This window comes from Diorhabda carinulata, chromosome 1, assembly GCF_026250575.1.
Source record: "Diorhabda carinulata isolate Delta chromosome 1, icDioCari1.1, whole genome shotgun sequence".
In the NCBI taxonomy this organism is placed as follows: Eukaryota; Metazoa; Arthropoda; class Insecta; order Coleoptera; family Chrysomelidae; genus Diorhabda; species Diorhabda carinulata.
The window spans coordinates 31,201,576-31,227,592 of NC_079460.1; the positions used below are offsets into that span (position 1 = coordinate 31,201,576).

Sequence of the window (26,017 nt, forward strand, 5' to 3'; positions counted from 1 at the left end):
ATTTTCGAAATTTTGTATTACACAGCTTTTATATCAAGTATGTACATGAAGTTATAATCTATTAAAATATGTTTTCAAATATATAATTATAAGTTATCGAAAAATATAATCTATGGAAACATTTTTCTTACATAGATAAGAAAAGGATCAGTACAAATCTCAATTATTAATTCTATTTGATCAGGAATTCAAATTGTCTTCCTAATTCCATTTACGTTGTGCCGTCCAAGAGTTCTCACCTAATATAAAAAAAAGTCATAAATAAAAAAAGATGTAATTATTTTTCCATGCATTCTTCCTATATTCCCATGTAGCGATCACTTTTTTCGAGCTTTTTGTGACCTTTGTTCTCTTTTAGATACCTTTCCATGGGATCTCTTCTGGATATTGGATTATAGTAAAAGGCCATATTTTCATCAAACGATATAATTGATCGGATTATACTTTCTTGGTACTTGCGACAAACATTCTACTCGACCCACCCACCGTGCACTAATTTTTGTCACATTCAAATGCTCATGTCATAATGTAGGATCCTCAAAACCGTCACAGGGCATCCCGCAATCCAGCGAAACAACTTAGACTAATTTTTAATTGTTGAAAATGATGAACACCCTACTCCGTAACAGCCTGCATTCTATTTCTATTTTTGTTAGTGTTAATCCTTTTTTGGTCAAGAATTTTATACACAACAGAGCTACACTTAATATGAAACATTTTTCAAAATAACCTGATTGAGTGGTCGTTCGAGCTCTACTATAATAAACTGGATCAGAACAGTAATTTGAAACTTTGTGTAAAGCTTGATGAGACTTTTCACTGACGTGTGCATAAAGATTTTTGTGAACGTACATTTACTATATGAGGCCAAGAACTCGTGGATCGCACCAAGTATAAGACTATTATGAAAAGTTGATATGTAATTGATAAATTGGTATTTGACGGAATTCTATAAGAATGTACTCGGTAGTTCATGACGATTGTCTGGTTTTGTCTTGTATAATAGATTTTTCTTTGAGATCCCCGGAGAAATTAGTTCAAAGGCTATAAATCGGGAGATTTAGCTTGCTGCTATTGTGATCCTCCATCCATTTGTCTTGGAATACTCATGAAATTTCGAACAGCAGAAGTTTAGTGATGAATCATTCTGCTGAAATTAAATGTCATTAAAATTTTCTTTTTGTAGGAATTAGTTTAAAATACTTTGGTGTGTTAGATTGTCGTCTATACAAAATGGTGTATTTAGAGTGACGCCAATAATATCTTTACCTACATTAACTTCCAAAGGTCTTTTAGTTCTAAGCTTCCGCTAGTATCCAACATTATTATCACTCCAATATCTGCAATTGTGATAATACATACATTTAACATAGTAAAATGAGGGTTTGCATTTACCTTTAGCATTATGGTTTCACAAAATTACATTCTGCTGTCATGATGTCTAGCGTTACTTCATAAAGATAAAACTTATTCTTTTTGATGATTTTACAGGTTTTTCATAACATGTTATAGTTTTAGAGACTTTCACAAAATGTTTCATAATCCTTCCAACTGCAGTTTTGGTAATTTTGTTACGATTTATATACATTATATTTGTAACTGACCTTTTAACGGCCACCAACCTGAACACAAAAAAGGGTTTCTTGCATTGGTCGTTTCTCTAACAATTGTATCATCACCCAGTAATAACAATAATTATATTTGTCTAAATGTTTGTCAGCATAAACTTACATTTGAAAAATATATAATGGGTGTTTCTTTTTTCCTACGTGAATTGCATGAGATTTTCGACAACTTTAGTTGATTGAAATTTATTTGTTCAATTTAGATATATTGTGAAAATTTGGATAAAACATTAAAATACAATTGATTAAGTTGTTTTTGCAAATTAAATTCTCAATTGTATAGCTGTTAATCTGTATATAATACATATCACAGTTTGAAACGAATGGAAAACACTTTCATAGACTAGACTTTTCTAGACATGCTTCTAGAGTTACTTATACCAAGGAGTAAAAAAACCTAACTTTGAGTTTTGTAACCAATAGGAGTCTGATTCCCAGTCCGGGGACTGTCCGATGTTCTCATGCCCAGAATTATTTTCTAGTAAGATTATTGCTAAAAGCTCATTTTTACGGTTTATAATATAATTTATTAACACGAATCATTGACTAATAATTTGAATTTAAAACGACTGTAACTTTGGCACCATTGAGTGTGAAATTATGGGGTCTTGATGGTTGTATCTGTAATTTAATAGTTATTTCCTCCCTCCCGATTAACGGTGAACCCTGCATACTTACTACTACCTGCTAATCAACTTATGAATACATAACTGTAAGATTGGCTCTTATAACTTATACCGTGTTACCCATATAATATTTTTGTCTGAAATGAGCACACTCCCTTTGTAAAACTTCTACGGTATGTGATCTTTATTAAATTGTGAGAATGGAATTATTCATGAATCCAATTAAGTTGTGAAGTGAAAAGTGATAATTAGCTGAAATCGACTCCAAGAGCTGAGTTCACATTAATTTGATTTACGGTAATTGGACAAATAGAAAATTTTCTAATCTTTTTTTGTGAAAAGAGAAGTGTTTCTTCGATCTCCGGATATTTACCTAAAGAATTATCACTGGTTTGAAATTGAAATTTCCCTTTAAACCCCCTTCCTGGATTATCTGAATTCGCAACAAACTCTATAAATAAATTTGGACCAGTGGAAAAAATTTCTATTTGTGTTTCTTCATTGCACAGAAGAATAATGGATGGATCCGAAGACGTGCTGCCATCGAAGACTCTAATTATGTCTGCTCGATTTAAGCAACTGAAAAAAAGTATTGATAATTAGTTTTGTGAATTCAGTTTTATGTTTGGCAAATAAATGCCTAGTAAATCATAACTATCATTATTTTAAGATTATATAAATGTATAGGTCGAGTACATATATAAAAATAACGTTCAACAATTTGTTGTCGGAGTCCATTATATTTTTGATTCTGGGTATAAAGGTGTACAAAAAATTTATCTGAAATTCTGAAATCGGTGGAAAACTTAACTTGAATTACGTTTGTAGATATCCTAACATTCGTTTGAATTTTTTATGCGAGAGAACTTTTGCATTAAGCAACTGTGGCAATCACGCTGCAGCTTTTCCATATGTAACTTTCCGTGCAAAATATTGCATACCCGTTCAGATATAATATTCATTTCATTAGCGATTTCAGGGAATATGACAGTTCTGGATTGGTTCACATCATCCGTGTTCAAATGAAAGCTAAGAACAACTTAAAAATCATTTTTCGTGTTGGAACACATTCAAGATAATATTTACGTGACTTTTACTCGGTTTTCTCAATTTTTTGTTTATGTAAAATATAATGTTTGACTTTTTTCCCTATATATATATATATATATATATATATATATATATATTCAAAAAAAATTACAGTTTTCTTTATATGCGTTTTAAAAATAATGTTTCAGAGAGATTTATGCAAGAATTTGACAGATGACATTAGAAATATGCAGTATTGTTAACATCTGAAAAATCTCACTTTAGTTGAGCCGCTCTTGTATAAGTTGAAAACATTCAATATTATATATCATGAAAGAATAAAATATGACCAATTTAAAAAAAATTCGAAAAAATCCTTTCGTTTATAGCAGAAATGCACTTTACTACGTTCTCTGATTCTATGTGAAGTAATAAATTTTCTATAGTAGTCCTGGAAAACAAAACTGTCACGTAGACAGACATAATATTTGCTGAGTTGGATTGTTTTTTCGTGATTCAATTTGCTGTCAAATGTTCTATTTTTTCACAAATCTATTGGAACATTGAACATTTAGCTTTGGAACGTGATTATAAATCATTTAGTATTGGATGATATACATTTTTTTTATTAATTTTCTTATCATTCTATTTTAACTACGCATAATTAAAATGAAAATACCAACGGTTCTCTTAAGTGAGTAGTTTAACGCTTGGTTAACACAGGATTGTTCTGCACAAATATACGTCTCAGCGACATAATCACTGGCACACACATTGCATTCCGTTTATAGAGGTAAAAGAATAATCACTGGCAAATCGAATGATGATGAATGAATCGATTACGAAATTCGGTTTCCAGTGTTGTCTGTAGTCAGTAGAAGGTTTTCGCGGTCAGGATTATGAACAAAAGAACTATGTTCACGGGTTGAGCTGCGTTGGATATTTAGTTAAATATACTGAATATCTGGAAATGCATTGGCAAAATCAGGTGTAAAGCAGATTTTTCAAAACGGAAAACTGGGAATATAATATTGAAAAGTTGGGTTCTTCGACTATCTAAGAGTGTTGATAATAAGTACGGATGATGGGAGACATTTGAGATAGTAAATCGGATAGCAATAGGTTGTAGATGTAGATGTAATTAAAAATAATAGACAAGGATTATTTGATATTGAGAGATCTTGATGAACATTGAGATGTCTGTTGTATATAAATATCGTCACAATCATTACAAGGTACTGGATACACAATATTACTTCTTTTGTTTTTGGATGTTTTAGATTTTAGTTTAGTGAAATATTTCGATACGGTATTATATTCTTTATGACTCACTATAATATTTATTATAATAATTTGCTAATTGTTGTGAAAGTTGTCAATACGATAAAGAATGATCCTGCATTAACAAACAATTCAATATCAGGAAAGCACATTCAATTATCTAAATTAGAAAATTAGATCAGGTCTCTTTAGATTAAAAATTAGTTTCTATAAGGCATTTAGAAATTTGACGTTTCGACTACTTTCAGTCTTTATCAATAATTTGATATCATATATATGTCATGTCAAATTATATATATATATATATATATATATATATATATATATATATATATATATATATATATATATATATAGCACTATTTACTCTATGAAAGCAGCGACTCAACTACAGTCACATTTTACTAGATAATAATGTTTCCAGTGAGTTCACAAATTTTTAAGGAAATTATTGTATACGATTCTAATACGAGTAATATGTAGAGTAAATGTACTTCTGCTTGAAAAAATATGACTCTTCTTGTATCTATTTACACAAATAACTTCGTTTGAGATGAGTAGTTATTTATCCATGAATATCAGACAAGCAAGCATCCATCGTAATTCATTTAGTAATTTTATTTCCGGTGAATCGACTTAAAGCTTTATTTTGGTTTGATGAATAAGAAAATTCAATTTGATTAATCCATATTTTTGTATTTCGTTGGCGTAAAGTAATTATCAGTTCAAAACCAAATTTATGGACAAATCATATTAAGCAATTTTCAGAAGCGAATATTGGACGTTCAAAAATAAATAGAATTTTTTCTGACGATATTTTTATGAGAAAACTCGATGGTAGCTTTCAAAAAATGTAAATTACATTTTGAAAAGAAATTTCGTCAATGAACTCAATATACATAGAATTTAAGTTGAAAATACTGATATTGGTGTAATATTGAATTGGCCTATTTTATAAAACAGCATGTAACAAAGTTCTCAAAAGAGAGTCTAATACAGTGGAAAGGAACTTTTAAGATGATGGAAGAAGATAGCCGCAATTAAAGTATTTTTTTTAAATTGTATGCTGTGTATAAAATTATCGGAAATTACTTGCCCATACCTTAAGCTTACGAATGGTACTTATGTTGGAATTCGATAAAATAAGCCATCATTGAAACCTTTTGTACCATTTCTAGAAGGGTAGCTTACTTAATGAGTTAAATGTAATTTATTGATACCATATCTAATATCTATCCTACTTTAAAAAATCAATAACTGAGCAATAGTGAATGATAAAAATATTAACAAACTTTTAATGAGACATTTTTTCAGGAACCAAAAAATGGTTTGTAAAGTACTTGTATGTATTTCAACTGACAATAAGATTAGTTATTGAGGGTTTTTTTGTTACGTTAACTGTCAGCATTTAACAATAATTAATATTCAAGTATTCTAAAACCTACAATGAAATGTTTAACTGAGTTTTCCAAACAGTGCACTGTCATACAAATAAATGTTTGAGCACATTGATGTGAGGGTAGTACAGGTATGGACGTAAAATATTAATTTACATAAAAGACTCTCACCAAGAACAAGTAGGGAAGATCGAGTTCCATCAAGAGTAAGCTTGACCTTTTCTTTATGCATACATTAGTAATATATTGAAAATTTCGCAAAGATCGAATAAATAGCAAGAGCATTGAAAATAAAAAACAAATTTGACATTACTTTTTAGAGTCATATAATTTGAAAACGAGGGCCTGTATTGCCAAATAATGTGTTGACATTCTTTTGGCTCATAAGTTCCATTTTTCCATTAGTCTCGAGACACTCTATTTATGCAAATATGTGTCATATATATTCCATTAATTCCCGTGAATGATTATCTGAATTTTATGTCAGAAAAATATCAGAAAATATTTTTGTTTCGACTTAATTTCGGTCTATGTCAACTCCGATAATTATATCAATCCATAGATCAATAGAATATCAGAACAAAATCTGTTTTAGAAGCTAAAAAATTTTTCATTGTTAGTTATTACATTACGATATACAAAACAGGAGCAATCCTCACTCCAAAAAACGAACTTGGTTGTCAAGATATTTTAAATTTCAGTTCATATCATTTTATCTCAACAAAAAGATTTTTGATTATTAGTTTGAATGATCTTGAAAAAATTATAAATACTATATTCAAAGGAAGGAATAACTAATTGATGATCAATTGAATAACAAAACAAATAATAATAGATCCTTGAACCGTGGTGTACATACTACTTGATATATACATACACATCTAGGACTGACATATCAAGAGTATAGATTACGAAGTCATCAATTCGATAAAAGTAATAAAACTGCATTAACAAGCCGAAAATTTACATTTGATTATAAATATTTCGAAACATTGAATTACATCATCTTCAAAGATCTTGACAAATAACAGAGCTGGCGAGAGGGCGTTACAATGCTCTGATAGGAAAAAAATCGAAACCGGTAAAAGTACATTACGCTTGCAATCGTGAGCGACCAGCAAAAATATAGATGGACGTCACAAGTTTTTCGAAACAGATGTAGTACAATATATGTCGTGATATTAGCCAGGAAAGTTATTGTTTTCTCCTTCCATGAACCGCAGAACACATTTTTGATTTATTAAAATTCGAAATACGTTATGATGTAACGATAAAACTGCATCCGATCCAAAAAGACGACCTTCGGAACAACCATGAATACCGTCATATTATAGGCCCATTGTTGGTTTTATGATACTATGATACTATGTCGTGCACATATCGTTTGACTTTTGAAAAGGACAATAGAATGATACCCTTTATGCATCGACTTTATTTTTCACGATTATATTTGTGTTGTTCAATTTCAATTTTTTAATATCTCATTATACGATTTCTCTAGTGGAAATGTGATATAGTCATGTAGTGTTAGTAAAATTTGAAATTTGAACTAATAATATGTTTAAGCATTTTGTTATACAAATTGTTATTTAAGATATTAATTTCAATATTTTCTACATTGTTACAGGTTGGAAAGAAATTGTTGGATTATTTAAAAGTAAAACATTTTCCGAATACTTACTACAAAATGTATATGAGTCCGGTATTCATAAAGTTCACACACTTTCTTATTATGAGAAATAAATCTTTTTGAACAACGAGAACAACGCGTTCGACGTTGAAAAAAATGGAGTTTCCTATTATTAAACTGCGTTCTTTTCGATATTTTTTTTAACAGTATCTAATAACAGTCTTTATGACAGGTTAATTATGATTGTTCCAAAAATTAATTATCTGAGTAGATACTTGTATAATGGAGTTTCTTAAGAATGACTATAAACGTCTATAACCGAAACTAACACCATAAAGTTTTTATCGCGTATCGTAAATTTAACGATTTTGTTTGATTAACTGATATTGTTAACACTTCAGCTCAGGCTATTGATCATTGGTTTAATACATTAATAATAAGAAGATTGAAGTACATTAATTCGAAAATTTTATAGGTTTATCGTGATAATTAATTTTTGAAGAATCATGAATCGATACAAAGTTAAAATACGTTGTTTATTGAAAGTGGGCAGTTGAACTAAATTAACTAAAGAAAATTATCTGTTTAATTTCGTCGAATAAGTATCGATATATCACTTCTATCAACAATAAAATCGAATCCTGATTGCTTACTAATCCTCGAGCTTATCGGAAACGGTATTTCCTTTATAAAATGTTTATGAAATTAGTTTTAGGTAGTTTTCAATTAATTGTGGTGTACGATGTATGATCGACAATATGATATAATATATTACTACTTTTTATACGGAACAACAATAACTATGAATAATACTGATATAGTAGACAGGTAAATCATATAGAAAACACGTTCCATCTTAATTATGAAGAGGTTATACCAAGAGTTAAGCACTATCAGTATAATTGAGACATAAGGCCGGTCAGATGAAACGCTCTTGGATTGAAATTTATTAAAGAAGACATTTTAAAACAATTATAACGAAAAGTATCGATAAAATTACTTCTGTTTTCTAAATTAGATATTAAATATGTCGGTATGACCTTCGACCCAACTCTGACCTGGAGTTGTGCGACGTATAATAAGTATGCAGCTTTTTTACGGTGGCCAAGAACATAAATTAAAATCGATGTTCTATAGGAGTACTACACGTTAGCCAATACTCGTTTACTTTGAAGGTGTTAAGAGGAAAAAAGTATTTTTCATAATTTCGTACAAAGAAAAAGTGGAAACAGAAGAGTGTGTTAGATTTAGTCTTACAGTTATTATTTGCGTGCAAGGTATACCAGTAAAATACATCAACACATGTTAATCAGACTACATAATCCTCAGATATCTGTTAGATAGATAATCACTAAGGTTGCCAAGAGTCATTAATCTTATATCGTTACATCTTGTTAATTATGATGCCATCCAGCTCCTTCATAGAAGTAATCAAGCTAACAGTCTCAAGAGAATGCAGTAATTTGAGTTAGCTGATTGAATGTTAGTGTACATAAAAGTATAGAGCTGTATCAAGATCTCAGAACCTACTGTTAAGTTAATAAAGACAGGCCTGTTTGTTATGCTTCACAGTGTTTACCAGAAAATGGAATTTAATGGAAAAATTTCAACTGACAAGGGAGCGTTTCAATCATTAATAATATTGCGAAAATTAGATTCTTTTGTGAATCTCAATTCACTAATAAGTATAATAAGAAAAGAGAAAAACATTCATTATCCAGATGTTTTGGAATAATGGAATGTAGTAGAAGAGAGAGAGAGAAGGAAATATGTATTCAGAAATATTATAAATTCTGGTTTATCAGTATATATTAAATACATGCTAGTGATTTTAATGAATTGTCTAAAACATAAGATAAATAGGATGGATAAGTCAACAGCTATGATTCAAACTCTTACCATCGGTAATTGTAGAAATTTGAATATTTCAAAGAAGCTTACCCTAACGTTCAGAAGTTATTGAATTTATTATTGAAAAATCATCATATTTATGAGTTTGATTTGTTCCGGCATATCTCACCTGATATCTCCTTTCTGCAATGCAACTTCCTCAAATATTATTCGTACTCGTTCTTTGTGCCTAGAAAAAGAATGTATCAATTAAACAGTATATTTCATAATTTGAAATATTTTCTTAAGACCCAAGTCGGATGTGTATGAGGTAGGTTTAATATGTTGAAATTTAGTTACTACTTTTGACCGTTAATATCTTTGAATTTCATGTAATTTAATATTCGTCGCAGTATTAACCAAAACTAGTTGAATTATTTTCAGAGAAATGGCAGAGCACGTTTTCCAATTGAAAATTTTGTACCTACTCATCATTTTGATGAGACACAACAACATCGAAACCGGTCAGTGCATTACACCTCTCTATTTGCAATGGTGAGGTATTAGTGTTGTCAGGCATCGGAGATATAATTCACGCGGAATTATCCGAGAAAGAAGTTGTTTTCTCCTTAAGGGAGTGGCAGATTCCATTTTTAGAATAGTGAAAACGCGAATCAACAGAGGTGAATGTAGGATATATTTTTCAATATCTCTTACACACCTCGTATAAATGAAATATCAATAATTTTGTATTCTAAGCTATTATATTCAATTATTAAGTGTGCTGAAAATAATTTTAATTTTGATATTCATGTTGTAGGTGATCTATTGATTGATATAAATGTCAATATCAAATTATATTTCCATAAAGACCGCAATAGGTCGGAACGTCAAGATTTTATCTGTTTTTAGACGAGGTTTCAATTAAAACGTGGCAATGAAACACCAAAGTGGACTAACTTTAATATATTTTCCGAGTTTTCGAATACTTATGTATTCATCGTCTGGGAAATAATAAAATAAGATTTTTGGTGGTTTTAAATTGTATTAATTCTTTGAAAACATTTTCAAATTCATAAGATTCAAAATTCAATATTCAAATTGACGTTGACAGAAATATTGATTAAATGAAATATGCATGTCAAATTCCATAAAATCAGATATGTACCTTAATAACCCACTTTATAATCGGAATTGAAATTATTTTCTCTTTGAAAACAGAGAAATTGTTCCAAAGTATTTTCCTGTAATTATTCCATCAACTTCCTCTAGACTGTGAAACAATAACCACCTTTATATTTGTGAATAGTGGGTACCAAGACTATTAGTATAAAGTCTTTCTTTCAAATTTCCAGGTAAATGATATTAATCGAATTTGATTTGAATTTAATTCAGTTGTAGTGGTTGACCAGACTATTAAAATATGAATTCTTGGTTTAACTGATAGGGTCTTAATTGAGATAACTTTTGTTAGAATGTTGATTTTCAATTGTTATATTCAGTTTTGTGAAATTTTTCTGTTCAATCATTCTTCTTCTAATTATCAATTTACCATTTTGTTGAAAAGATCTGAATTAATTTAGGCATGGATTGAAAATTTAATTAAAAAATAGCATTCAATTAATTATCAGTTCAAAAGTTTTCTGTCCATTTTCGTTGTGGCTTAAAATGTAATGAAAATAAAATCGATAGGACTTCCAAAAAAAGCACTAGTTTGCAACTATAATTTCATAGCCACCATCAGATTTGTATATAAAATTTCGCAATGACATTCAAAATTTCCAAAATACTATAAAATATTATAAATACTGCACTAACAGGAATATGTATTCCATATTGATGGAAATTCTTAGACTATTAATGTATGTAAAATTAGGATAAGGTTGATGGTGCTCACGTAAGATGAATACTAGGTACTCCCAAAACCATTTTAAATATATGCCTTTTGTACAGTGTAATTTAGTACCAATTGTTAATAATTTAACAGTCTATTCAATATAATCATCAGAAAATATCAGAATTCATTATTTCTATGCGATTTTTCATTGATTTTCATAACCCAAGCATCCATAATATGAAATGAGCCACACAATAACACCAATTGTAAATGACACTTCATAATATGAGTATTATTTATATAAACCAACTTATATAGATTTTTCACGTAAGGATAATTTATAGCTTTTCTCACAGTTATCCATCATCAGTATAACTTGAAAGAGCGAGTGAAAAAGATATTTTCCGACTGTTCGACCCTTATGAAATAATAGATCTACAAGAAAATAAAAGCTACATTATTCTTAATTTTTGAGTAAAAAAGCCAACAAAATTTATTTACTCTATGTCAGGAAAATAAATTATTTCCCTCTGATATCTATTAAACTTTGTACCAAAAAGCAACTAAAAATATGATTATTTTAGAAAATTTGGTCTTTTCAATTAGCAGACTACTGGTTGGAGCATCTAAAAGCAGTGTCGAGACATTCCATCATCGGGAACAGTATCGGTTTTAGCGACAAAGGCGCGAGAAATACGACATTCTTTATTTATTATCAGTATTTTACGTTAAGACATGAATGCAGGTTTTTATATATAAAAGTTTGAGCTGGAAACTGTTATGGAAGTCTGTGTTGAGTTTTTGCGTTTTCATGTTCTGATTAAATCTGAGATTAGTTCATTCAATTTCAAAATACTTGAAAAAAGTTGTTTTCCCTTTATAAATGAAATTTAAAAATCAAAATCTAGAAGTCTATATAGGAATTGTGTGATGACATTCCCCTTCAACCGATTATTTCAAGTATTCAAACTCCTCTCACCCCATTATCTAATTATTTGAAAAATATTTTGAAAAAAATTTTATATCAAAACAAATACTATATCAAAAACATATGGGATTTCAAAGAAAAAATTGAAAATATAAAAATTCCTAAGGAATATGTATTTATTTCATTAGATGTGGTTCCTTCATATACAAATATGATGATGAAAATATATAATGAAAAAAGGGGACAAAATTAAAGAATATACAGAAATATCTCAAAATGAATTTATAAAAGCTATAGAACTTTGTTCTAATAAGAAAAATTAATTTTCTTCTAGTCCTTACATATCAAATATATAGCAGTAGTCAATTGAATTATTTCCAGTTTTATTGGAATTTACTTAATTTTACTTAAATTATTTAGGTCTTTTTTATCATTTATAACTTTTTCGTTCTTGTGAATGTAAACCATTTCTAAAAATTCTTTTTTTCGTGTATTAGATTTCGTTTCCAGATTTTTGAATGTTATATATATATATATATATATATATATATATATATATATATATATATATATATATATACATACATATATATTTTCGGAAACGTCAAATATTCATAGCGTTGGAATTACAGCTGGGACAAAACTCGAAAAGAGGCTTGCACGTGGCGACCCCGGAATTAATCCTTTGGATGCCGCATGTAAACAGCACGATATAGCTTATTCTTCGAATAAATCACTTGATAAACGGCACATAGCAGATCGGATACTGGTAGAGGAAGTGTGGAAAATGGAATGAAGGAAAAAGAAAACTGGGAATGGGTTGTCGTCGTCGTCGTCACTCAAAGAATCGCGGAATGGGATCGATTGCTTTAAGAGCAGCTAAAGCACTTATTAAAGAATTTGGAGGATCCAAGAAAGTTGATGTTCCTCGAGTAATACCTGTAGCAAAATCTGGAGGTTTCTTACCCCCCATACCCCCGTTTGCAGGATTTTCGGCACTTGGAGCACTGTCAGGTGGAGCTGCTGGGATAGCGAAGACTGTAATTGACGCTAAACACGCTCAAAAAAAGTTGGAGGAAGATGTACGGCATAATAAAGCAATGGAGAGTGTTGGTAAAGGATTGTACCTGAAAATGTTACCAAACGTGGATTTGAATTATATTTGAAAAAATAAAAACATCCAATGAAGCTACTCAATCGACCAGTGTACGATACTGATATCAGGAATTATGCAAAATTACTTAAAATACGATACTTTCGAGGAATTTTTATGCGGGACACTTCACCTAAAGACGGTCCTCGAAAACAAGAATGCGCAGTGGTTAATTTAGATACCTCTAAAAATAGCGGAACGCATTGGGTACCATACAGAAAGATTAAAAACAACGTAGAGTACTTTGATTCATTGGGTAACCTGAAACCGCCGAAAGAACTTGTTAAATACTTTGGAAAAACTGTTCGAATTTCCTACAATAACGGACAATATCAGATCAACTGTCCTACAAAAAAAAATGACGACAAGTATTGCTTATTTATAATCAAAATGTTTTACAGCTGTAGAGTTCCAGCACTTTCCCACCGATTCAAATCTATTTGATAATATTGATATTCCAAGAATCAGGCTTACGCTTAAAGGTGAATATTGGCCCAACGAACGAACGCAGTTGGATTTCAATAAAACTGCCTACAATGAAGCATATTCCAACTACCCCGAATTTCAGCCTAGTTATGTGAATTCATCACAAAAACGCATTCTGTTAGATTATACAGCATTCAAGAAACATGCTCTTCTTGTTATCGTTTGTTCGAAACAGGAAGAACACATGAGGGCTTCAACAGACGTCAAACTCGACATTGAAGCAAACGCTGGATTAGCACCAGAGGTTATTGCATCATCATTCATCATCCTCTCACAGAAATTATCAAAAATTTAAATTAAACCACACACACATTTTACATGTTTCGCGTCAGTGTGTGATCAGACGTCATCATGAGAGTAGCATAGATAAGCAAGGATTTGTAGTAGATGATCAATTGTTTCCTAAATAAGTAACCATCGAAATTGGGTTTTAATCATGCCACTTTATGTTTAGCCCTCCGCAGCCTTTTGCTACATTAAGTAATAAAGAGAAGTAGACAGTGGCATACTTGGAAAAGAATGTACATGGCATTCGATACTCTTTAGGAGAAGTTGAATATTTTAGACTAAATTAAATATTAGAAACTAAGCTCATATATGCTGCTGATTACATTTACGTTCGTGGACAACAGAAAGCTGATTTTTTGACAATAAAATGCCATGTTATTATGATTAATGAATTAATGGAGAAAAATTAAAAATTTTGTAAATTTCAAGCATGAATCAATATATTAATTTGGATAGTGGTAAAAAATGTTATTAATAATAATCAAATTTTTATTTTTAACATAATTTTTTTTCTTTTTATTCATTCATTTCGTACGAAATGTGAATGAGCACAGTAAAATCTGAACCTTTTTCAATTACATAGTTAGTATCGTTTTTACATTAAGATACGCTTTTAATAGGTTCAGTAAGAATTTCTCTTGGGATCGTCCTTAAACAAACCTACAATAAAAATAATCTTACCATTTTAAATTGCTCAGAATTTATATTTTCAGATAGTGCAGAACGGCAAAGAAAAAGGTAATTTTTGGATCTTTCCTTTTTTTTCAATTTATGATGAATTTATAATTTTATTCTTATTGGTAGTAGAGTATTGTGAGAAATTATTGAGTTATATTCACCAGATATGATATCACAGTTTTTCGCTTTATTTTGACATTTTTGTTATCTGAAAATATGGAATAAAAAACTTCATTACACCAACTAGTACGTTTAGTAGTAGAGTGCCAATTTGGAGGGATATATAGAAAAGAGACAATGTCAGTGGTTAAAGATCACGGGAAAAGCTTTTGAAACAATATAGTTTTCCCGTTAAGTAAGTGTTCTATTCTTATAACTGTTTAAGATTGATAATCGCTTAAAAAATTCAAGTGAGTTACTATCGTTTTAAATCTAAAGTCTAAAATATCTTGCCAGTAAACCATTAGCCATAGGAAATTACACAAAATATTGGCCGAACAATATATTTATTTTTTTCATTTTAAGAAGTATATTCATCAGATATATTCGTAATCTTTAATAATTATATACTAATTACCTTATAATTTCGTGGTTTATTATCCTTCTATTGTACAGAAAGTAATTAGAGTAATACATTCCAATTCTCATATGAAAATGATTTACCAGTTTTAAAGACTAAGTATATGACAATTCACTCTACTTATCTTTTCCGTATTCTGTTCAACATTTTTTAAAGCTTAGAAATGTAAGAAACTCGAAGTAATCTCGTTTTTAAAGATATTGTAAGTTCATGACGGGTATCAACAGATAAGTATTGAAGATTGAGAGACTTAGTGGAAAGTTATTTGAAATGATTACGTATGTGCATAGCGCATGACGATTTATTTTATTTTTTATGATATAATAGGACTGGAATAACGAAATTATTGTATATTTATTCTAGAGATTATACAGAATGAGTTGCATTTTACAACTCAATTTATTGATAATCTTTTCTTTATTCGTTATAGAGAGTAAATAATGTCAATTAAGCTTAAGAGAGATAGAAACTGAAATTTTGTGCCCCAGAATTGAATCATATTAATTCCAATAAAAGCTCACTATTTTACAGGGCTGTTATAGTGGTGGTTCATAGATTGTCTACAGCGGAGACTGGAATTTAGCGTACAGCCTACAAGATTTGACAAAGGTGAGACAAGGCCTGACCTTGGAGGCTTGGAGGCAGCAGAATAAATAAATCAGTTCTCATTGATTGCATAAAACTTACTAACTATATCAAGTAGTGTAACGGACTAACAACTAATACTTACAGCAGTTATAATATTTGAATATTATATAGCCCACATCTGTTAAATAAAAATATGTTAGATAAGGGTTAGGTTTTCTTAGCTTGTCACATTTTGTTGTCTCTTGGGTCAGGCCTTTTCTCACTCTCGTCAAACATCAGTCTGGCGGGTTGTCGAATCGAATATTTAACGTCATTATGACTTTCAATTTATAATAAAACTAATCGATATAAAATATTGGCAATTTTGTTCGAATTTTTTGTTGTTGTAGAGTATTATAGTGACTATTTTTTGATATAATAATATTGAGTAAGTAAATATTTTTTGTGTTATCCCTCACCTATATCTCACACCAAAATCTTGAATCTAGGTTGTTGCTTAGAATTTAGTATATGATCGTTCAATGGATTCGTCAGTGTCGAGAAAAATTTTTGCTGCTAGAAGTCAGTAACGCGACACGACGACTACACAATTAGAGAGTTTGAAGAGTTAGCTTGCTAAACAATTTGTGATTTAGGGTCTCCAGTGCTGCGAATAAAATAATTGAATAAGGATGCCACTAGTGTTAGTTATCACTTTTAATGAACATGATTTCTGTAAATATGTAATCAAGGATTTATATCTATACGCGTTTGATTGAAATACATATGATTGATATGAGTCCGTAGAAATAAGTTACTGATCAAACAGGCAATCAAAAATTTCACTCCAGTGTTTCCAATGCTGAACATTACTCATGATAGTGTACTCCTTTAATAGAACAAAAATTGATAAAAAGAATAATTGTATCAAAATAGTGATCTTTTTTTTATATATGATTGCCATGACGGATAAAAAATAGATTTGATTTATTTTGAAATCAATTAAGTAACCACGATTCTTATGTAAATTATACTGCCATATACATATTTAAAGATCTAATATCCGCCATTAAATATTCACTAAATAGGTTATTATCCAATAGTAAGCATAAAATTATGACTATGATTAAAAACCTAGAATAACGGACTATTACGGTTGCCTCCAGTTGTATTCCATGTCAACTTTTTGTGTTCCCTTATCATTCAAACATTCCCAAAATTAACACCACTGTGATATTCCCTTCATTACCTACAGATTGTGGTCGCCTGGATTAATAATAGTTTGGTTATCCGAAATTATTCAAAACATGTCAGTTTTAGTAGGAGGGTACACAAGCTAGTTTCAACCGTAGTAATCAGTATGAAGTGTTTTTTAACAGTTTGACGACTGATTAAATTCCTGTAGTGCACGTAAACTTTCTTGATTCTCATTACGAAAATTGTGCTTTGCTTTTTGGTTCTGATCCTAATATTGCGATTAATTACAGTTAACTTGTCAAAACTATGTTGGTAACGGGTTCCAAGTTAGAATAATCAATAGGTGAGTGAGAAGCAATAATAAATTTTTTATCATTTGCTCAAAGATATTTCAAATATAAAATACTAACATATTTTACATTTTACATTTTTAATAATCGATTGATTTAGGAAGTGAAAGTTGGGAACAATGAGTATAGAGGACTTATGAACTATGAAATTAAGAATATATTAGAAAATGAAGATAGAGTAAATACAATTAAAGTAAAAAGATTATGATGGTACGAGCATATTAATACAATGAAAAACGACTGTAAATAAGTAGTGATAAAATGTTCTTAGACCTCTTTTATGAGGTTTTCTTGATAAATAATCTATAATATAATGTGCTTAGATATGATAGGTTACGGAGAAAGTTCTGCTGCAGTTATTCTATTCTGTGGTTTGGTTGTTTCATTTTGGCTTTTTTCGACAGACAGTATCCCCTTTTTTCGATGTAATTAGCTACTTGATAATTCAAGGTTTGTGGTTCGGGAAACTATTTGAGTATTTGATTAATCCTGTTAATTATGCGAAATATTGTTTGGTACTTCCTTGAGTTGAATTTTCTGGTGACATTAAGGTTTTTGGGTTGGAGTGCGTTGAAGTAATTAATATTTTGGAAATTTTTTGTAGTATGAGTTGATAGTTTGTACTGTAAGCATTTTTGATTATTAATGGGAAAAATATTCTATAAGAGTTTTTTTCGTTTGTGATTAAGAATGAATCAGAAAGAGATTGGTTGTTAAAGCGAGATATAAATATTTGTCTTCTAAAACTAACAATATGCTGAAAGGGTAACAGGGTATTAATTAGTTTTTTTTAGTTCAGATTCAAAAACTGAGGAGGGGAGGTAGATGGGCGAACATTGGATAAGATTAATCTTTGACTTAAAGTGACTAGTCGACGTGTAGTAGTTGCTGGTCAATTTTGATTTTACCGGAATCTTAGATGGATGAATTCAATTTTATTTGCCAAATATATACATAATTTGTTACTGAATAGCTTTGAGCAAAAAATAATATTTTTTAGTTGTATTGTTTGGCTTAGAGTCAAGGTAATTTTTCAGCCTACTGTTTTTGATGACATTAAATAGGATAGCTTGATTCCTAAATAGAAAGTAGCTTGTTTTAGTTAATTGGTTTGCTACTGAAGAGTATGTTTTTGGTTGTTAAGTTTTATTTTGTACTGGGAGTGTACTCATTTTGTGGCGTATTGTCATCCATTTTTAGTTTTAGTTGATTTCCCAATCATCTATTTATTGATATTTAATAAAACAGAAAAATGGAATTCCTACTGTTAGTTTTAGTACACTTCGAAATTTTTATTAATTGGTTTCAACTACTTATCTCATTTATCCTATCGGCAAACAGGACTATACACTACATTGGTTCGATACGGAATTCTTAGTGGAATGTCACTAATTTAGGCTATCTTCGATATAAAACTCACGCATTGAAGATTGGACAAGACAGTTGTCTTTAGAATAGATAATTCTATTCGATTGGAAATAATATCTACCGTAAATTAGAATATAGAAATGTTTTGCTTTAAAAATATAATTATAGAATTATAATTATTATTATATATAAAAATAATAAAGTTATAATTTGAGCAATCACATACAATAAGTGCAATAAGTATAAAAAATTCTAGATTCCATTTTTCTAAATAAAGCTGATGGAATAACATACCTTCCTTGAAATTTGTAAGTACATCTAATATTCTTGGGATAACTAGATGGAAATCTGGGAGAGTAGAATTTTCCATAAAGTTGTGGGTGATCCGAAGTGTAAAACTCGTAGTCACAGGCGGTACTCGGTAATTTCCAGCCATCTGTTCTAAATAATCCTGCAAATGGAATTTATACTTACAATTTTGCTACACACATTTCGCTTCGACAGATTACAGAGAAAGCTCTAGAATATAATCGACCGGCGTTCATTTGCTTAATTGACTTGACAAAAGCTTTTGACAGAGTTAAAAGACGTGGTTCACCTTTTATACAATAGACAAATACCATTAGACATCATCAAAACAATCGAAGACAAATATAAGGACAACAAAATACAGGCCAGAATAGACGGATAACTTACAGAGGAAATAAACATAGGCACGGGTATAAGACAGGGAGATTCCTTAAGTCCCCCACTTTTTAATCTCATATTGGATGAAATAATAAAGGCAGTGAAAAGGAGTAAAGGTTATAAGATGGGAAATAGAGAAATAAAAATTCTCTGCTATGCATATGATGCTATCCTCATAGCAGAAAATGAAGACGACCTACAAAGATTGGTCCACAAGTTTAACATATTAGCAAAGAAGCTGAACATGGTAATTTCATCTCAAAAAACTAAAGCACTGGTCATTAGCAAAGAACCAATTAGATGTACCAGCATTGAACAGATTATGGAAACTAACTACTTAGTCATCACACCATCAAGCTATGGAGATGCAGAATCGGAAGTAAAAAAAAAACAAATACAGAAAGCCAATAGAGCAGCAGGATGCCTCAATAATATAATATGGAGAAACAAACATATAAGAAGGAAAACTAAGACATACACAGCAGAAACGCGGCCGGACACGTCCAAAACACAAAGAATGCTGGAAACAGTTGAGATGAGAATACTGAGGAGAATCACGACGAACACACTGAGAGATCGAGTAGGTAGCGACTACATTAGAACAACATGTAATGTGGAGAAGATTAACGAATGGTTATTGAACAGGAAAAAAGAATGGAACAACCATATAAGTAGAATGACAGATGATAGGGTAGTAAAGATCGCAAGAGACAAATCGCCGGCCGGGAGAAGTGTCGGTCAACTCCGGAAAAGATGGAGGGATAATATAACTTTAACGCACAACAAAAGAAAGAAATAGGCAGAATTGCCTATAGAAAAGATAGAAGAAGAAGAAGAAATTTCGCTTCGCCGCCAATTAGTAGAACGCATTCACCAAATAATCGACAATATCAATAACAGTATTTGTGTAATTTTCTTTGTTAGTAAGGCTTCAGATTTTGATGGAAAAAACCAAAAACGCTCAAGATTATCATTTCATAATAGATTTCATGCAGACAAGAAAATTACATAGATGGTTTTTCGATATACTTTGGGATTTCTATTTTAATTATGCTTTTGGTTTGAATTTTGGGAACACAACTTCATATAACTCTGCTTCTCATGATAACCGAATTATAATCTGTTATGCTGTTCTCAGAGAAAAAGTGTATTTGGAATTTATTCACCCTTATAGCCAGAATGTGTAATCCCTCAACAAAGTATTGGATATGTAACCACATACCTCCGAAAATAATAATTTCACTTTTTAGCGTTCCCTGTATGCAGATGTTTTTCGATGATTTCTGTTACAATAGGTTTTAAAACTTTAGTACCTATATTCATCAACATCCTGTACAAAATAAATAATTATTGACTTCCTAGTAATTCATATACAGAAAATTGGCCATATATTTTAATACCTTACATAATTAAATAAAATTGCATATTTCCAAAGAAACACAGTCACTGTTATAATATCAGAATCGATTGTTTACTAGAACATAGCGAAATGTGGAAAATATTTTAAAAATTGTATATCATACTTCCTCAAATGAGAAGTTCGATCTGATAAACTTTTTCAAATCGTAGTTCGACACTCTGCTGAAAATGGCAACAAAATTTTGATTCTCATATAGCTCTAAAATTAATAAATATTCACTACACAAACGTTCAAAGTTATAGGCTACTAATATGAAACCTATGATACGTATTTTGAAATTATTCAGATATCAGGTAACGTCACATAATATCCTAGTAATAACCAAAGACATTTGCAAATTTTTGTGAATTTTCGCGAAATAAGGGTAATTATAGTCTTAATTTTATATCAGTCATTGAAAAACATATTCTGAGGTCAAAAATAACTCGATGGAATATAACTTACCTCAATACAAAGGTACAAATAAAAAAATTATATTCCTTGAAAAGTAAATAATTAAAATCTATTTAATATTTTGTAACAAAAATGTATACATGGCTACCTTATACCTAAAGCATTTTTTATATGAAACCACTAAGCAAACAATAGACTGAAAATATGGATATCCTTTTTAAAACGGTGGATGTTAATGAAAAAGAAGCCGCTTCTCTATGAAAATCGTTTTTGTGAATGTGGTAGCAGGCGAAAGAAGTTCAAGAATGATATATTGAACTAATGGATTTAATTTCAATGCATCGAAAAGCATGTACTAATTCTTATTAAAAAATATTAAACAGTTTTAAATGTGGATTTTGTACTTAACAAAAGTCGTAAGTTAGTAAGAAGTAGCTGTATGAAGTTGTCCAAATATTTCTTTTTCACATTACTAAATTTTGTATTAACGTAGACTTTGAAGTCAGAACCTAAATATTAATTTACAAACATTATCAGTTTTCATAGCTTATTGAAAGCAATAGAATTTATTTATAACATAATTTTTGTACTTAAGTATTTTTGAAGTAGGATAAAATATCTGAAAAGATATATAAAAGTATCTAGATAAAATCCAGTATTAAGCAAAAAGTTAGAAAAGTTCCCAAACCCTATTTGGTAATCTAAGAGTTAATCACTTCTTGATAGTGATAGTCAATGTAATAAAATGTTTTCATAGACAATATTAAACTTTATATACACTTTTTGTGATATATCTATGAAATTATTCTACTCATTCATAAATTTGTTCATAATTCACTGCTACTGTTGCAGAAATGTGACTGGATATTATTCCATACATAAACATAAACTTCATTCGGACACTGAGGGAGTCTCCACGATCCAATATAGATCGTTAGATAACCATGAATTTCATTTTTATATTTAATCAAGATAAAATCAAACAACTGTAGCGTACAAAAGTATATACTCACGTTTATCCAAAAATTTAAACGTTCCCAAAAATCCCGTAGAATTCGATGTATATGAGCTGGAATGGAACTCCAGAACTAACACAGATCCCGAAGAATATAGTGTATTCGGTATATCTGCAAATCCTCCACACATTAGAATTTCCCATGGCGTGTACTCATTCACGCTAACTTCTTCCAAGTGCATGAATACTTTCAAGTAGTCACCAAGAATGCAACTAAAAAATTTGTGTTGATTTAAGCAATTAATTTAAAATAGAGCTTATCTAGTGCTACGAATTGATTTAGTATTTAAAATCCACTTTTTAAAATTGGAAGCAAACATATAGTTGTAGAACAAAGGATTATTTTGAATAAAGAAATTGAGATTACGTAATGATATTCTTTGGCTTATATAGTTAATCAATTGCAATAGCATGGATTAATGAATTTTTTGTCACATTAAAACTCAAATTTTGAATAAACCAGGACGACCAAACAATAATATATGAATGAAAAATAAATTGTCAAGTCAGATTTCCTTGTGACATTAAAACATATTTTCGTAAGAAGTACGAATTTAGCTACAATTAGAGATATTATTTCTTAATAAGTTGATAACAATTATCTGCTATCAATCCTGTACTCCATTCTCCTTGATACCGCTTCTCCACTAACGAAATAACCTGATGGAACCTCTCGCATTGTTCGTTATCCAGAGCACTAATTAGTAGAAATACTCAAATAGGCACTGGTAAGTGACGGATTTGATCCAGACACTTATCTTTTCCAAGATGAATCTTCCACCGTGATCTCGTCACTTTCTCCTAAGATGGACATTGGGAAACGATATTTCGATTAATATGGATGCCAAGATTTTGACTATGAAGAACGATATTTCGGCTAATATAGACGAGAGCATCTTGACCTTGAAGTGTGGTATGTCGAATCAGAGGAACGATATTTCTGTGGATATTTTGTCATTGAAAACTGACAAAGCCGAAAATATTGAAAATAAAATTTCCTCCCTTAAATCAGATATCGAGAATAAGATGACAAAGATGAATGAGAAGATGTAATCGGATATCGATAAAAAGATGAAAACGATGAATGAGAAGATATAATCGGAAATGAAAATAAAATTAAAACGATAGATTTTAGAATCAAGAAGTTAGAAAGAAAAATTTCAAATTCGAGAACAGAACATATTTTAATAGAAGAAAAGAAGATCGAACAAATGAAATTCTGTAATCCACAAGCACTACTCAAACCGAAAACAATGGCAGTTTTTTTCGAGTAAAGGCCCCAACGTTTAACAATAAGACGTCTTGGACGAACTACGTTAAACAATTTGAGGCAGCCGCTAGAGTGAATAAATGGTCTGATGAAGAAAAGGCAGTGTACTTAACCCTTGCACTTCGAGGAGACACTTTAGATGTACTCCAGACGATACCTATTGAAGAAACTGACGACATCGAACAGCGGAAGAAAAGGCTGTACACGCGAAAGGAAAGATAGAGGAAGCTGAAAAAAATATTCGAGATGGAAGAGGAGGAAGTATTGAATCATCTACTAGTCCATGGGTGTCTCCAGTGGGGCTATTCAAGATAAAAGATGAGATTATGCGCCAGTTAAAAAGACAGCTATGCTCTACCCCGAATTGACGATACACTGGACACTTTAGCCGACAGCAAGCTGTTTTGTACCTACTCAGAAGATAAGAAGGAGACTGCTTTTACTACCGATTCTGGACTAAGGCAGAACGTCCTGTTATTTGAAAGACTTGTGGAAAACGTCTTGAGAGGGTTATCTTGAAAAACATGCCTGGTTTATTTGGAGGACATCGTGGTATTTGGAAGGAAATTTCAAGAATTCAGAAGACGTATTCAAGCGACTGCAAGATGCCCGGCTCATGCTAAATCCAAGGAAGTGCCAGTTATTCCAAAACCGTATCAACTATCTAGGTCATATAATGAGCAATTGAGGGGTGGCAGTGTATCCAGAGAACATTGCCAAGAGTATAATTTTGATATCCAGCATTGAGGCGGTGTTAGCCATCCAAAATCCGACCGTGCCCAGCAGACTGCACCCACTGTAACAAAGCCGAATTGAAGGAAGTCGTAGTTTTTTATGAGAATTCCTATTTTGTGATATGTAATAAGAATTAGAAATCTCTGCTCTATTTAACAATCCTTTCAAATGAAGTTGCTCCTATAAAATGGTACTGAATACAGTTACAGGAACAAATTACTTCTTGTTGAAATGTTGTTTTTGACTTTTTGGAAGGTTTCAGGAGCCTCTTCTCAAACACATAGCCAGGCACACTATTCAAAGTACCCACTTTCAATATTAAAAACTGTATTTGGATTGTCCTTCGCAAACAACCTAGAGGCGAGATATACTGTTGTGAAATATTGATAACATCCAAGCTTATATAGTCAAGTATAGGCTCCTTTATCTACAGATTACTCTACATTCCAAAACATTAGGTAATAATGTGCAGTATCGACGACATCCAGGCTACCTTAGTAAAGTTTTTTTATCTGATAATGAATAACGTGGTAATTGTGATAGTTTCCATAGTCAAGAACGAGTCGTAGCATTGGAATTCAAAAAGCCTCTTGCTTTTAAAGAGTATCCAAATTATGATGATTTATATTTAACAGTTGCTTCTGAATTTCTATCAGTATATATGTATGATTTGACTAGAAGTCCTAATAAGATGTTTCATTTTACTAGTGAAAGTGAGTTAATTTGCTCTAACATTAAAAATATGAGCACTAGCTCTAATTTGGATTGCCTTTTTAGCAATTAATGCCATTTAATTTTTTGAAATATCAAATTAGATATAATCTTCCTAAATATTCGACCCCTGAAAATATATGGAAAGAAGGGAAAAAGAAGAAGGAGAAAGAGGACAAGATTAAGATATTGCTCATATTTCAGTTGAAATTTTGTTGATATTATTCAAATGTTTAAATATCGATAGATAGGCTTTATTTAAATGTTTAAAGGCTACTGTATTTCTTGAGTTCTATTATTTTCAAATGCGCCTGTATAGGATAACCACATTGCAATTTTAAATGCAAATCAATAAACTTAAAATGCTTTTTCAAAGTTTTCCACCTTAGTTAAAGATTGGGAAATTTTCGAATACAATGTATCCAATTTCGGAAAGGTAATGCTATCCAAATGCAGACCATCAGGCGATATTCTTCTAATCTGGAACGAAGTTTGAATTTTTGATTATCGGGATCAATTTTTTATTATTATTGTTAACTGTTCCGTTGCATGTACGATACAAAAGTTGAGCACTCACTACTGAACCACCGCACCGTTACGATAATACATTCGTAGACAAATAGCGCGATGCGCCTCCGGGTACTGCTCATTTTCGCATAAAGCTTCGCAAAATTGCAGACTGTACTATTTCTGGCTATATTCCACCACTTAGAATCAATTTCACCGTTTAAACCAATACTCAATAATCTTTTAGACTAATTGTATTTTAATTATTATTATTTATTATATTATATTATTTCGATTAACAATTCAAAAATGTTTCTATTGGTACCGAAGCTGCTATCCCTAAAAAATTAACTATTTTATAGTTTTTTCAAGAAAAAAATTATTTTTGTTGGTGATTAGAGGTTTAGATGTGTTTATAATTAACATAAT

The 26,017-nt window shown here is 30.6% G+C and overlaps 1 protein-coding gene across 2 annotated transcripts in view; it reads right to left on the reverse strand.

The window, feature by feature from the left end:
* Nucleotides 1-26,017, reverse strand: part of LOC130899053 (suppressor of lurcher protein 1) — a 253,451-nt gene that overhangs the window by 38,523 nt on the left and 188,911 nt on the right. The window contains exons 5-8 of one of the 2 annotated variants that reach the window (XM_057808763.1): nucleotides 22,364-22,578; nucleotides 19,145-19,301; nucleotides 9,609-9,668; nucleotides 2,625-2,830 (exon numbers count right to left, since the gene is read on the reverse strand). In XM_057808763.1, coding sequence (XP_057664746.1) covers nucleotides 2,625-2,830; nucleotides 9,609-9,668; nucleotides 19,145-19,301; nucleotides 22,364-22,578 — 638 coding nt within the window. The remainder of the gene's footprint in view (nucleotides 1-2,624; nucleotides 2,831-9,608; nucleotides 9,669-19,144; nucleotides 19,302-22,363; nucleotides 22,579-26,017) is intronic. The other variant, XM_057808774.1, reaches the window with a different exon arrangement.